Here is a 15,250-nt window from a genome sequence, read left to right on the forward strand (position 1 = left end):
GAGTGGGTCAATAGCATGTGAGGGAATAGTACTACTGCAATAGCACCTGGACCAAACAGGTAGTATTGAAATAATGTTTGCAGTAAGTCCATGAACTGATGTGAAATCCCCTTTATGGTAAGCATAGACATAAAGCTAAGCAATGGCTTTGTAATGGTTAACAGATTTACATCGCCAGAGGCCATTGCATCAAGGAACTCCTAGACATGTGATGTAATCCATCTGTTCTCTTCCCCAGTGCTATGGCCTCGTTAGCAGAACTGTGACTTCACTTGGAAAAGTAGCATAGCTGGAGAGAGTCCAGCTGCAAGCAATGATAATGACCAGCCATCTAAAAGAATGCCTGTAAGGAAAGGTTAAGCAAACTAGGATTGTTTACTCTGGAGAACACTGAACTGGAGGGAGTTATGTTAATCTCTTTCAATACAGAAATGATTATTCACGAGAAGAGCAAACTGTTAGGTATAGTTAATTTGGCTATCGGGAGAACTAGTGGATCTGAATTACAGTAAGAGAAAATTAATGCAGACATGCTGGAAGATTCTAATGATGAGAATAATGAAACACTTAGCAGCATTGCCTGTGAGGCTTGCAGTCTCTAGCGCTATGGGCTGATTGGAGCAGGTAAACTGTATAGACTGGTTTTGCATAACTGATTCAGAGTTGGGGCCTGAACAGTACTCCTGAGATCCCCATCAGCCATCATTTCTTAAGTTTTCTGGCTTTTATTAATTTGTTTTATTTGATTTTGCATCTAAAGGAGTGTGACCAGCAGATCGAAGGAGGTCATCCTGCCCCTTTACTCTGCTTTCGTGAGACCTCACTTGGAGTATTGTGTGCAGTTTTGGTGTCCTCAACATAAAAAGGACATGGATCTTTTGGAACAAGTCCAGAGAAGGGCCTTGAGAATGATCAAGGGACTGGAGCACCTCCCGTATGAAGACAAGCTGAGAAAGTTGGGGCTGTTCAGCCTGGAGAAGGCTGCGTAGAGACCTCATAGCAGCCTTCCAGTATCTGAAGGGGGCCTATAGGCATGCTGGGGAGGGACTCTTCATTAGGGACTGTAGTGATAGGACAAGGAGTAATGGGTTAGAACTTAAACAGGGGAAGCTTAAATTGGATATAAGGAGGAAATTCTTTCCTGTTAGGGTGGTGAGGCACTGGAATAGGTTGCCCAGGGAGATTGTGAATGCTCCATCCCTGGCAGTGTTCAAGGCCAGGTTGGACTAGGCCTTGGGTGATATGGTTTAGAGCAGGGGGGTTGGAACTTGATGATCTTAAGGTCCTTTCCAACCCTAACTATTCTATGATTCTATGATTTGCGAGTAATATACCTCAAAGATAGATTTCCTGTTACTTGGTTACTTATTTAGGATCTTTTGCTTCGCATTGTACATTGCATTACTGGGCAAAGACAGCTTTTCTATGAATCTTTTGAGAGCTTTCCATTCATATGTAGGGCTCCAGATTGGATTACTTTATACAAGAGCTGCTTAATACTTCCCAAACTGATTTATGTTCATTTATGTCTATGTGGAAAACAGTTTACTGTTATGATAGTGGTGATTCCTTTTATGTAAACCTTCTTTCCCTATCATTTCCAGAGAAGCATTTACCCTGTAAACAAAATCAGTGCAGTAGCTCGACCCATAAGACTATTTAAAAATGTATCATTAATTAGCCAAGAAGTAGGAAAAGTATGACCATCAGCTCTTTTGATTTGCTTTATTCTTTTAAATGTAAAAAATTGGTTTTTTTAATAGATGTTCTGTAAAAGCACAAAAGGCAGTCTGAAGGATTTAGCTGTCACGAGAATACACTGGATTTTTTTTTTTTTTTTTTTATTCATCTGGCCTAGTTATATTCTTAGCTTTTTTATTTGTGCTTAAAATATTTAGCACCTGAAATGTGCCCTAGCACTACAGAAGACAGGTAAAGGGCTCTCAAGAAGGTATCTAGCTAGCATTTTTACATTCATGTGCTGTAATTTAAGCTTGTTAATTCTTCCTTTATCCAGTATATATTGAGCACATTTTAATCCTTTTCATGTATTTGAAAACTGGTTCTTTATCCCCTAGGCTATGTTATTTCTTCAGGTTATGCAACGTCATTTTTTTTCAATTTAGTCGCATAGACCATGTTTTCTAGAGACTTTTCTGATCTTTGCTTATTTCCCCTGGACTCCCTATTTGATTCTCATTCAGACTAAAACACAATGATCCAGCCTTCACAAAGTGCTCTGGCTGAAGTCTCACTAGTGCAGAGAGTACAGGAGAAACAAAATTTCATCTATTTAAGAGTGCAGGGCAGAGGTGAAAGGTTATTCCATCTATCTGCATTTCTCAGTATGGCATTTGCCCCTTTTGTAACAGTATGACACTGTTTCAACACCAGAGCCCTGAGATCTCTCTTTTCTGAGGAGCTGCTATCTCTCTATCCTTCCTGACCCATAATGTGTTACCTGTTTGTTGTCCCTATTAAACTGCATGTTTCCTTTTTTTCAGACACTGCAGTATCCTTTGAAATAAGTATCCTGACCTTCAGCATAGCTTCAGCCTTTCCTACTGTTATTGCCCAAATTTGATCGCCATATACGTTATTTTATCATCCAGAGTGGTTGTTACAAGCATTGAATAATAGCAGACTCAGACTAGATCTTTCCAGGCCCCACCCTGTACCATCCCTTCACTTCTGTCAGTGAATCAATAACAAATTTTATCTTCCTATAGCTTGCTGATATAATTTGCACCTGGACCTTAGGGTGTAGATATGTTTCAATAGGTTGCTTATGACTGGAAGTATAATTGAGATGGTGTCAAAATTCTTTCTAATGTTAAGATAAATAACACCTAGCTGCTTGCCTCTCATCCACAACGGCTGTTACCCTCTCACTGAAGGAAATGTGACAGGTCGTTGCTGACAGATCTCTTTTGGCTGTTATTTGTCTTGTTTGTTTTCACTGTGTTTGTGAAATATGTTTGTTTATTTCTTTCAGGACTTTTTCTGGGAATTCAAGTTAAAGTGAATGATTGATAATTCCCTGTTGTCTTCTTTCCACCTTTTCCCTCATTTTCTGAGCATAAGCACAAGGTTTCCCATTTGCAAGTCCTCCATACTTCCCCATAAAGTCTCAAGAGCTTTCTGTGTCTTCAGTCAGTCCTTTAAGTATTGTGGAATAAACCCCCTGGCTTTCGAAAATACTCGTTTTGAATGTGTTAATCTTTCCTTAGTAACAAGGATTTTTTTAATTATTTTTTATTTTGTTGGGTTTTGGTTTTATTTCTATCTCTGCTGTGTGGTATTTTCTCAAGTTTAAACTTCCTCATGCTTGTTTTGTGCCTGCCAGATCACTAAGCTTCTCCACAGAATTTTCAATTGAATTATTCATCCACAGCAGCAGCATAGACCTGACAGAGAGAGCTCTTCCCCTGCTGCTGAAAATCTCAGTATAAAACAGTCTGTTTTCTGCCAGTTCTGAATGAGCTCAGACCTTCATACCTTTTATATATAATTTCGTTACCTGACTGGAACTGTATTTAAAGGGCCAGTGCTTACATAGTGCTGGAAATTCAAAATTAGTATTGTGGGAAGATCTAACTGTTCACTAACAGGAGCTGCCAAAGATGACACAAACTATTATACTGGAAAACCATCTTAAAGTAATGTCAAAACATACGTCTCGGTTAGGATTTTGTAGTGCTTCAGGGTAGAATGTACTTCACATTTAAACAGCTTTTTTTCCTCAAACCAGGCTGGACAAATGTGTCAGGAGTGGTTTATGTATAGTGCCTCTTTTCTTGAGACAGGGAAATAAACTTGATTCTTACATTTCAGCCGAGCTTGTCTGTTCTTCTGTCAGAGTCAATTAAGGCACAAGGTTGCTGAGTTGAGGACAACTTTTCTTAACATTTCAAGTGCAGTTTATAAGATGTCCTTTTCTCTGTTCTGCTAATATTCTGCTCTCCTTTACCTTATAGTTTGAATGTGAGTTCTTCAGGATTGAGACCTTATTATTATTTGTGGAATTGTATAGCCTTTCATGCAATTGAAGTTTTGGTTTGTGAGTAAGCTGTGGGAGTGAAAGCAAATACATTATTTACGTGTCAATATTATTTTGTAGGACAGGTTATGCAGGTTAGAATTAGTTTAATTTTTACTTTGAGACCTTTAACTTTTACTGTGTAATAGAAGCATTAGACAATTTTAAAAGCTAAATATTAGACTAAGTTGCCTTAACTCACTCGTTAAGCTCTTCTGAAGAATCTTTTTGTCAGAAGTACTTCCAGGACCTTCAGAAAAAAGTAAGAAAACTCTTAGTGACACCTGGAGGTGGCATTTCAGTTCTTTGTCATTTTTATAACTAAGAATCTGAATATCTATTAAAAGCCATACGAATTTACATGTGAGAACCTTGATACTTCCGAAAGTAACTGGCTACAAAACAGATATTTGCTGCCTCCTACAGCTCTGGTAAAACGCGCTACTTGCATTCCTCTGTCCAGATATTGTATAATTTCATTGATTACAATAATATCCGTAAGCATATATTTTTCACTATTTTTAATAACTATCTAGCTCTGAGATAAGATTTAAAAAAATGAATATTCCTGCAAGTGATAGTGTAGCACAATCAGAAACATTAAAATATTATCCACTGATGTCCTTGACATAAATCCTCTGAAGGCTGTACAAATGCCTTTGTATTGTCAGCTTGGTTGCTGAATTAAGTGACAAACTTCCATGACCATTGGAAATGGAAAACAGAGTGGTTCTGTGCACATAGTGGTTCAGAAATAATATGTGACCTATTAACAGCATTTTTGATCAGTCTCCTGTGGTTGATGAGGGCATTGCTAAATGAATGAGTTGCTTGATTATTGAAAGAACATAGGTGCAGAAATGTGAATGTGCTACTTGTACTGCATCATGTAAATCTCATCTTGTTTTAGTCCAGTTCTCACATCATTAATTTTTAGCCTTATTAAATATTAGAGGAAATTGTATTTGTAATTTTCATGAAGGATAGAGGTGTTTACTTGCTTTTGATATGAAATGACATTTTGTCTGTATTTTAATGGTTTAGTGAACTGTGAATCTTAGTGCTGCAAATTAAAGCAAATTGAAGCTCTGTCAGGCAGATATCTCATGTAGAGATAATTTTTATATCTATTTAAATAGCATTGAAGCCATTCTCTTTTTGTATCATGATGTATTTCATAGAAAATTAATATGTGTCTTACAGACATGCTGTCATACTCTTTCTGATGTTCTCACTCTGGTTAAGTATTGGAATAGTAGAAAATGGGGAATGTGAGGTACTTCATAATACAGCACATCAATCTACCAGACACTTTCCAAATTCAAAAAAGCTACTCAAATACAATTAATACAATGTTTAAACTTTCATTAATAATATATACAGACCTAGGCTATTCCAGTCCATCTGACCTCTATGATGAATTCAGATCCATTTAACAATGAGCTTTGCCTTATCATGTGTCATGCTGTAGTGAGCAGCAGTTAGAAGATGTCTCATTAAAATTAAAGAGACAAAATAAGTCTTTTAGAAACTGTTTTTACCAAAGGCTACTTAATAGTCTGAGACTCACCCAGCCTTTGCACGGTCTGAGCAGTATAAAGAGTGCTACAGACCCAGATATTTTGATCAGTAAGGGCTGAAGAGATGCAGAACATTTTTGTTCTTTTCCAGTGTCAAAAAAACCTTCTTTCCTGTCTTTCTTTTGTATGGCTTTGGCTTTTTTGTCAGTTTCTTTCCCCTATGAGAATACTGTTGAAAAATGTGTGCCTAAAGTTAAGCTTCTCCGAAGTTAGTTTTGTAACATTTGAACTTCTAGATCACCTTGGGGCTGGTTTTCCTAAGTATTTATATTGTCAAAACTGCAGATGAAAGCATAGTGGGACTTTCAAAAGCATTTAAACAGATAAGGCACTTAGCTTCCATGCAAATTAATTAGCTGGATTGAACAAGTTCCCCTTGGCACATTTGAAAATTCCACTGCTACATAAAAAAATATGAATTTCAAAAAAAGCTGATCATCCAGCAAGTCCATTTAATGTTTATGACTAGTGCAAGTTTTCAGCAGTTCTGAAAATTATATAATATCCCTGAGTCTTATGTTCCCAAGTGATTCTCCTTTGTTTTCTTATTTCTTAACAGTTTCTATAACCATTTATTGCTAAAATTAGTCTTAAAGAACAAGTTGCGTCCATAGTGCTATAACCTCAGGGTAGAAAAGCAATGATACAGGTGAATGTTCTGCATGGTTTGAGAAGCTGGGTCCCTTATTATATATATTCAGTGACTGAAAAAAAACTGATAGAGCTTTAAGACCAACGTTGTAATTATGTCTTGTATTGGATTTCCTTATTGCATTTATATTATTCAAAATGATAGCTAAAAAATACATTACAGGCAAAGTCTGCTGCAGGTCAGGTGTAGGTGAGAATTAGCAGGATGACCAGAAGTAGCATGACTTTTCAGTCTTTAATTGCTGCATATATAGAAACCTTTAGCAGACCTGTTCAGATATTAGAAAAGCAAGCAAGGCTCTCTCTGAGGTCTAGTTTCCCCTGCCTCAGTTATAGTAGTGTCTAAGTAGCAGTCTGAGGGTGTATGCACATAAGCATTTTGATTTCAAGCAAGAGTCTGCTTTTGAAATTAATCTGATAATTATTCCCACTTTATTGCACTTGTGCATTGTAGAGTGGGTCTCGGGTCATGTGAACTGGATTGCTTTTGGCTGAAATGAGAACACAAAATGCTTCCCAGATGGACCTCTTATCTTCTTTAATCATTCCTGAGGGTTCAGGACACTGAACCACATCAAAATTAGTTGAATATAAGTTTCCTTCCTGGACTTTAATTTCAAATATTGGTCAATGTGAAATCAAGTCCTCAGAGCCCACACCTTTGCTCCATAGGTCAGCTCTTACTGTGCCATATTGCTTGATAATGTAGCTATAATCTGAGTTGTCAAGATGCTTGGGTTCATGAGAGAATCCCATATTTGCACTCGCTTCCAGAGTTGAAATTCTACAATACCAGAATTTTCTCAGGTCTGCAAGTATCTTAAAAGGATCTCCAATTTTAAACACTGGTCAATGTGTCTTGGGAATGTATCTTCTCTTTCTTGTTAGGTAGTGAAATAAAAACTCATGAACAAGAATTCATAACATTTTTGTTCAGAGCTTTTTCAGAAAAATAGGTCAACCTAAATGTAACTGTTTTTCCTAAAAATAATAAATAATCCACATAAGACAGATTGTAAAACATAACTTTCATACCTTGTAAAATGCACCTGTACTAGCCATTCCTTCTGATTATTCTCTACATTGATTAATATATATATGTTTTTAATGCTTTGACCCCATTCTTGCTTGAATCGTTCCATTGCTAACAGTGCTCATACTCATAATTAAAAAAACCAAACAAACAAATAAAAAAGCCCACCAAAAAGTTAAACCCAAACAAAAGACTCAAGCTTGTTTATCCTACAAGTTTTACAACATTCAGAACACAACACTGTATTGTTATGCTGGAAATTATACCTTGTGTACTTTATGTGTCAGATATACTAGAGTGAAAAACAATTGAATCTTTACCAGTGACCTTCAGAAATAGGAATTTATTATCAGTTGTTGCCGCTGGAATGCATAACCTGAGGGGCTCCAATGTACTGTCAACCAGGAAGTGTTTTTAAGCATGTTTTTTAGTCAATTAAAGCACTATCAAGACAAAAGTATGTGAAATCATAAGTAGCTGTACTATGAAAGGACATTTTTTCCCCTTTTATTAATATAAAAACTCTTAAAGGCGCAAAGGAATCCTGTGCAACTATGTAAGCTCTGGATTCACCCTACAGTGAATGTGGTTTTAGGATTCTTAATGCCATATAAGAAACACTGTAGCCTCATGGCATTAAATGCTGATCCAGTATAAACTCGCTTTACTAGTTCAAATATGTTAAAAAATTGGACACCTTAGGTTTATCTTGTCAGGCTTTCTGCCAGATTAGATATTGCGTGTCCATGCCATTCTAAGTTTATGCTGGATCAGGTGTTGTGTACTCTCCTGATGATTCTGTATTGTGTTCTGTAATGCGGCAAATATGCAGCACTGTTCCTTTTTGACTCATCCTAAGCTTATACACAGGTCTGGAGTAATGACCATGGCCTTCTGTTGCCCCCATTATCATAGTATCCGACTAAATCACAAGTTTGATGTATTTATTCTCCTAACAACACTATGAAGGAGAACATGTGTTTGCTGCAACACTGATTTCATCATGTTTTCTCCCTTGTCTAGTAGGTGAAACAGTACGGGTTATGCAGGCTTCAAGAATTACAGTCAGTAAAACCAGGAGATTGTAACAGAGGTGAATATTTTCTTAGAGTGTCAAGTGCTCTGCTAGTGCTCTATCAAAGTTATTTAATGCAACTGGGTTATTTTATTTATCTACTTATCCTATTATTTACGGGAAGCTAATTATTTCCTTTTAGATGGTTACCAGATGCTGCATTTTGCATAATTATTGCAGTCATTGATATAAAATATGGTTAATTTCTTTAGGTTCAGGACCAATCCAAACCCCACTGAGGTCCTTAAGGGATTGGGAATTTACAGAGCTGATGTATTAGCAAGTTTCTTGTCTCCTTGTTATTGTGTGGTCTCTTGTTTGCCCCTCTGAGTGGCTAACAACAGCAAAGTCCAACACTTTTGAGAAGGGTAGACAGAGGGGCTTGGCTGCTTGTCGCTGCTTTATTCACCCTGGCATGGAGCTGTAACCGGTTTTCTGGCTCTCTGGGGAAAGCAAATGAAGCTGGCAATGTTACATTGTGATTTTCTCTCAAATCGGTTGAAAAATGGCTGGAAAAATAAACTGTTAAAGACAAAATTACCCCCCCCCCTTGATAAGCTGTCCTCATTCTGTCCTCCTCCAGTAAGAAATGAAAACATTTCTGAAGCTTGAAGTTTTGTGCCTGTTGTTTCAGTTTTGAATAAAGCTTCCAAATGAATCGAAAGTGCTAAGTACTTAATAGGCAAGAACAAGGCAAGTCCTTTGTCCTTGAGTGCTTACCACCTAACAAAGGAGTGAAAGGTGAAGCACGGAAGCAATGCAGAGTGATTCTGGTGCCTGCGAGTAGCTCTGCTCCACACACACTGCTCTCGTTCCCTCAGTGTGACCTCTGGCAGAACACGATTTTACTAACGGTGGGCTAAGGACAGCTGTAACCAAAATGAGTGATAATTTTAAGGAGAAGGTGCTTTATATCCATGAGTTTCCTTTTCAAATTTTATTTGGAGAATAGATAAGTGGATGAAAACTATGTTTTGTTAATGCACTGCTGTGGAGAAATTGGTATCTCAAAAACAAGGTTGTATTGTGTGCATCTGTTCTATGCTACAAGAGGATCCTTCTTAAATCGGGAGGATTGAAAGCTATGATGCCTTTTTCCATTATTATTCAGAAAGCAGTATATACTAATTTTTACCTTCTAGAAATGTAAACAAAACACTTTTGCATTTCAAGACTTGGAAAGTGGAAAAGTATTAACTAACCACGTTTACGGAAGAGGTGGCATCATGCATTTCTTTTCAGGCACTCCTTGTTCTGCCAGAGCTGATGCAAAGAGATTTTAATATATGTTTTTACTGTATCAGAAACTTCTCTGAAACTCACATAGCCTTATCTTGTAACTAAATGTTTGAGAACTACTGGTATTTATATTTGCATGAAATTAACTTCTAAAGCACTGTGTACAGGCCTTTTTGTTTTTAAACTAGCCTGGAGTCAATAAATATTTTTACAGATGTCAATTTGGTCAGCAGTGAAGAGGTAAATAGAAACTAATGACACTCATCAAGCCTCTGGCATGAATGATTTATTGGACACAATCATTTAACACTTTTATAAAGTCAATAATAGGGAAAGAAACAGGTTTCTTATTATGGTAAACTGTATTTGTACTGTCAGCATGTAGTGATTTATGACAGACCTGTGGCCAGGATAAGGATATTATAAATGGGGGAAAAATAGAAGGTTCATTAATTTTTTTATACCCACAGGTAGAAGACATGCAGTGGGCTAATAAAGAACACACTCATCCAGCATCTGTCTGCAGCCTGCCCTGTAAAGCCGGGGAAAGAAAGAAAACCGTGAAGGGAGTACCCTGCTGCTGGCACTGTGAACGCTGTGAGGGGTACCATTACCAAGTGGATGAATTCAACTGTGAACTATGCCCCATTAATAAGAGACCAAATGCCAACCGTACAGATTGCCAGCTTATCCCTATAATCAAACTAGAGTGGCATTCTCCTTGGGCCATTGTGCCCGTCTTCATAGCTATTCTTGGTATAATTGCCACCACCTTCGTGATTGTGACATTTGTCCGGTACAACGACACACCAATCGTCAGGGCCTCTGGGCGGGAGCTCAGTTATGTGCTCTTGACTGGGATTTTTCTGTGTTACTCCATTACTTTTTTAATGATTGCGTCTCCTGATACAGTGGTCTGCTCATTTCGAAGGATTTTTTTAGGACTTGGCATGTGTTTCAGCTATGCTGCCTTGCTTACCAAAACAAACAGGATACACAGAATATTTGAACAAGGTAAAAAATCTGTCACGGCTCCCAAATTTATTAGTCCAGCTTCCCAGCTGGTGATCACTTTCAGCCTCATATCCGTGCAGCTTATTGGAGTCTTCATCTGGTTTGCTATTGATCCACCACATACCATTGTAGACTACGGAGAGCAGAGGACACTTGAACCGGAAAATGCCAGGGGTGTTCTCAAATGTGACATTTCAGATCTTTCTCTCATTTGTTCCCTTGGATACAGTATTCTCTTGATGGTCACATGCACTGTTTATGCAATTAAAACAAGAGGGGTTCCAGAGACCTTCAACGAAGCAAAACCCATTGGATTTACTATGTACACAACCTGCATAATTTGGTTAGCTTTTATTCCAATCTTTTTTGGTACGGCCCAATCAGCAGAGAAGGTAAGTTATGATAAGTTTACACATCAAATGCTAGCCTTTTTCTAAGCTCATCTTGCAATACTTAAAGTACTACAATATTTTCACTCTTACACATTAATAATTCTGAATGATAATTGCAAACAAACTCAGAATTTACAGAAAGTAAAATGCATCTCTCAGAAGGTAGGATTCTTATGTATTGACACAAGAAACTGTGATTTTTGGCGTGGCTGGAATAATAATGTTGACATTTTCTCAACGTATCGTTAAATGACTGTTTCTGCTAATGTTTACTATTACCCTTCAGTGGTGCTCTAGTCTGTTACATGGAGCACTATAAATCTTTATCAGCCACAGATCTGATAGAGATGGTCGCATTTTAAGTCTGAGAGGATCAACCTACATTTGTCAAAAATAATGAAGAAGAATACCTGTGCAGAATGGAAAGAATTACTTTTCTCGCTGGTTGACACATACAACTTCAAAAAAAAAAAAAAATTTTAAAACCCCGAACTTAAAAAAAGAATAAAAATAGGAGGAATTAATGAAGTGTATGGTGGAATCATATGAAGCATAATTCATTAATTGTTGTCTCAGAGCAAAAGAAAACGTTTTCCTAATATTTTAATGAGAAATTAAGTGTTGCATATTTGGATATCTGTTATTCCTTGTTCAGTTGGCAAAGATGTTTCCTATATCAGCCATGGCTAGCAGTACAAAACACATCAACACGTAACTCTCCTTCTCCCAGTTCTAATGGGAAGGCCAACGTAAATGCTGGTTGTGTGAGATCTTATCCAGTTGGTGGTGGTGAAAATTGCAAGTTAGGAAGGAAAGAGCTGTAATACCAGCATCAGTCTTCAGAACTGCTAATCTGGACATTTGTAAAACGTCAAAAATAAGAAATTAGTATCATCAGTTTTCACATAAACTCTCTTCTAGCATGTGTTCTAAAAATATTTTAAAATACACTATTTAATTGGAAAAGTCAACGTGTCCACTTAAAATGTGCAGTTTTTGACCTGTCTTTGGTTTAGAGGACACTCTTGCCTGCAGAATAAAAGAACGTGTCTGGATAGCTTGATGAAATACCTGCTAATTCAAGCAGAGGAATTGTATGGCAGAGAGACTGTGGCAGAAAAACATATTCCTGACTAAATATTGAAGTAAGCAGGCTTGGTGAACTGGATCAGGCTTGATTTCCATAGCCTGTTGAATTAAGTCAGAGGAAATGAGAACCAAGGTAATGGCATACCATAGATAGAGTAAATAAAGATTAAAAAAATGATACTGTTTGATACAGGAAAAGATATTTAAGTTAATTTTATTTAAATTCTGACCTTTTTGTATGTGTAGGCTTAAGTCAGAAAAATACCTTTATGTATGATCTTAAGGTCCTTTCCAACCTTAACTATTCTATGATTCTATATAAATTTGTAGTATTTTTTGTTTTAACAGCTTTAGCCAGTTAGTTTTATGACAAGTGCCTATAACAAAAGAAACGTATTTCTGAGTACTGAAACACAGAGAATATTACTTTGCTAGCAACTATACAGTGAGTTTTAATTTACAGCATTGATTCACCTTAGCTTGTAGTAAAGGATAAACTGGTTTTGACCTCTAAAGTCTAGATTAATGAACTCTTCTTCTGCATTTCTTTTATGAAACCCAAGACTGAACAGACAAATTATACTAAATCACACAGCTTATAACATTAAGTTTAACTTGTTGCCTTCTTTTCCTAAATTGCTTGTTATTCTTCATCTGATGACTTTTGGAAGGAAAAAAACAAATTACTATGCTAATAAGTAGCTCCATAATTTAGATAATTCTTTTCTCAGTGCTGCTTCTTCTATTTTTTGCTGCAGATAAAAACATATTTCCACGCAGTCTTACAGATGTCATTATAATAGTTCTTGTCTGAATAGGACAAAAATGTAATATCTTTTTGCACACATATATATGTTCTCTGAATAAACTCAGTTGACTGTAGGTTTCTTAGTTAATGCATAGCACTAAAAGAAGCATTTTAAAGCCAAACTAATATATTATAAATTCTTATTTGAAATTCAGTATTATGAATTTTTATAAAGGTTAAAGAAATAGAAGATAATCATACTTTTGTTAGGTGCTTACTCACTTTTCAGCTGCTTTTAGAGTCCTGAGGTATTTTGTGGTGGTTTTTTGTTTGTTTGTTTGTTTGTTTTTTATGGCTTAAGTTTGTTTAGAGAGAATGGGGAAATAAGCTGGGTAACTTAAAGTACTATTAAAAATCAGTGTTTCCTTTCTTGAAATGTTGACAGTGATAAAATTTAACATAACATTCATCATAAGACAGGTGTTTTTCTAGCTAGCAGTTCATTTAGCTACTACCTTTAGATATACTTCTGTTTGAATAAAGAGTAGTTAAAAATTTATGTTTTGAAGAAATATCCCTACCTCTCACTGGAAATTGTATTTTAAGAAAGGAGAAGTTTTGCATTATGTTTTCTCATATTACATTTTTCCAAAAGTAAATATTTCAGGAGCTAAACTCTTTCTAACTTGAATAATTGCCTAGGATTTGTGACCTAACCCTTAGTAGAAAGCAGGACTTTGTTATTCTGCTGTAGAAGCAGAGTGGAAAAAAAAAGACATCAACAGGAGTACAACTGAAATGCAATTTTTTGCTTAATCTTCCCCTGCTCCTTTTCCCTCTCTGAGGGAAGCTGCTCAGTCTTTGCTTATTCCTAAAACAGCATGTTTCCCTCCAGCTGGAGAAGACAGCTCAGCGCAGGTCATGGACATTGCTGGGTCCACCCATCAGCTGAACTGTTGCAGCAGCCCCACAGATCTCTTTTTCTCTCCCCAGCATTCTATGAGCTGGTGCAAGAGGACAAAGGAGTGGTCATACTTCTCCAGTGTAGCTGCTTAAACTGCAAAAGGTACCACTAATGAGAAACCAGTTAAATGTAGAGATCCTCTTTTCTTTCAAAAGTCACATTGTGGGAACCTATTCCAAAAGTTGTTTCTTTGGAAAAGCTTTCCTGTTCCCACTAGAGTAAGAAGTGAAAGCTATGGAATAATTTCATTAACTGATAAATAAGCCACAAATGATGGATTGGGTCATTTAAAATATTGTGGATATTTAGAAAACTGTTTTTCACTTTCAACCTTTTCTACCTCTCTATACTGATTTCAAAATCAGATCAGTTTTGATATTGGAAGAGGATAATTTCATGACTTTTAAATTGTTCCTGGTTTCTTAAACTGAAAAATATCTGAACTGACTTTAAATGTCAAAGTTGTATTTTTCAAAACATTTATCAAAACATACCAATTTTCAGGCTAAGCACTGACTTTTTTAGAAACAAAAATATACCACTGTATAGTTATTCATGCATTAGATTAACTAAGAAATCAAAAGGGGTTGCTGTTGCCAATTGAGTCAGTTTCCTGTGCAAAAAAAGTCTGAGCTCTGTTTACTTAGATGCTTTTCATGCCCGTTTTGATAATTTAAGATTGTAGCATTCTTTGTGGGGTAGTCATCTGCTCCCTCATTTAGCTCTTTTGCTCCAGAAGTGAATGATTATGGGAAAAGGAGGCAAGGCTCCTAAGCTATTTCAAATTGTTTTGAGATAAAAGGCATCTGCAAAGATTTGCTGAAACCCCTTTGAACTCAAGAGAAGTCATCCCTCTCATGAGGCCTGCTCATGAAGTGTAAGTGTGACCTGCTTGCTTAGTGTGTGAAAGTTAAGGGGAAAATTTCTTTCAGATTGTGCTACCCACTCAATGAAAACTTGTGGAGTGCTGAATACAGCTGCTTTTTTAAATTCTAGCCCCTGCTTAGACTTTTTGTTATTTGACATAGTGTGTACCCAAGCTTCAGCATGTGTTCTTAATGAGTGAAGGACTTTGTGCAAAGCTAATGTATACATAATTTTAAAGACTCATCTTTATTGCTTTAAGATATGCCTACAGTCTTTAGGTTGTAATTTCATTTCTGTTTATTTTCACATTAATTAACCCACTAGCATTTTATGTATGTACACTGAGCACTGATTTTAATTAGAAGTTTATTAGGAGGTATCAGGAAGAGAGAGAATGCAAGCTTCTCTAAGAAAGAAGTGAATTATTTAATAAAATATAAAGCTTTTTTTTCTTTTTTCAGTTCAGTGAGATGCTCATGCGTGCACCTGAAGGTTGTATACCCGTTGTTTTCTTTGTGGTTGCATGTCTGTTCCAATATGAGCATTGAGATGGTGTACC

At 36.6% G+C, this 15,250-nt stretch overlaps 1 protein-coding gene across 8 annotated transcripts in view; it reads left to right on the top strand.

The window, feature by feature from the left end:
• The window catches only part of GRM8 (glutamate metabotropic receptor 8), a 339,445-nt gene that overhangs the window by 290,313 nt on the left and 33,882 nt on the right, over positions 1-15,250 (top strand). For all 8 annotated transcript variants that reach the window (XM_061372937.1, XM_061372932.1, XM_061372933.1 and 5 more), the window contains one exon: positions 10,088-11,023. In XM_061372937.1, the coding sequence (XP_061228921.1) occupies positions 10,088-11,023 (936 nt within the window). The remainder of the gene's footprint in view (positions 1-10,087; positions 11,024-15,250) is intronic.

The sequence above is a fragment of the Neopsephotus bourkii genome, unplaced genomic scaffold (assembly GCF_033783945.1).
Source record: "Neopsephotus bourkii isolate Nb327-2 ecotype Australia unplaced genomic scaffold, CSIRO-AGI_Nbou_v1 NB_1624, whole genome shotgun sequence".
NCBI classification, from domain to species: Eukaryota; Metazoa; Chordata; class Aves; order Psittaciformes; family Psittacidae; genus Neopsephotus; species Neopsephotus bourkii.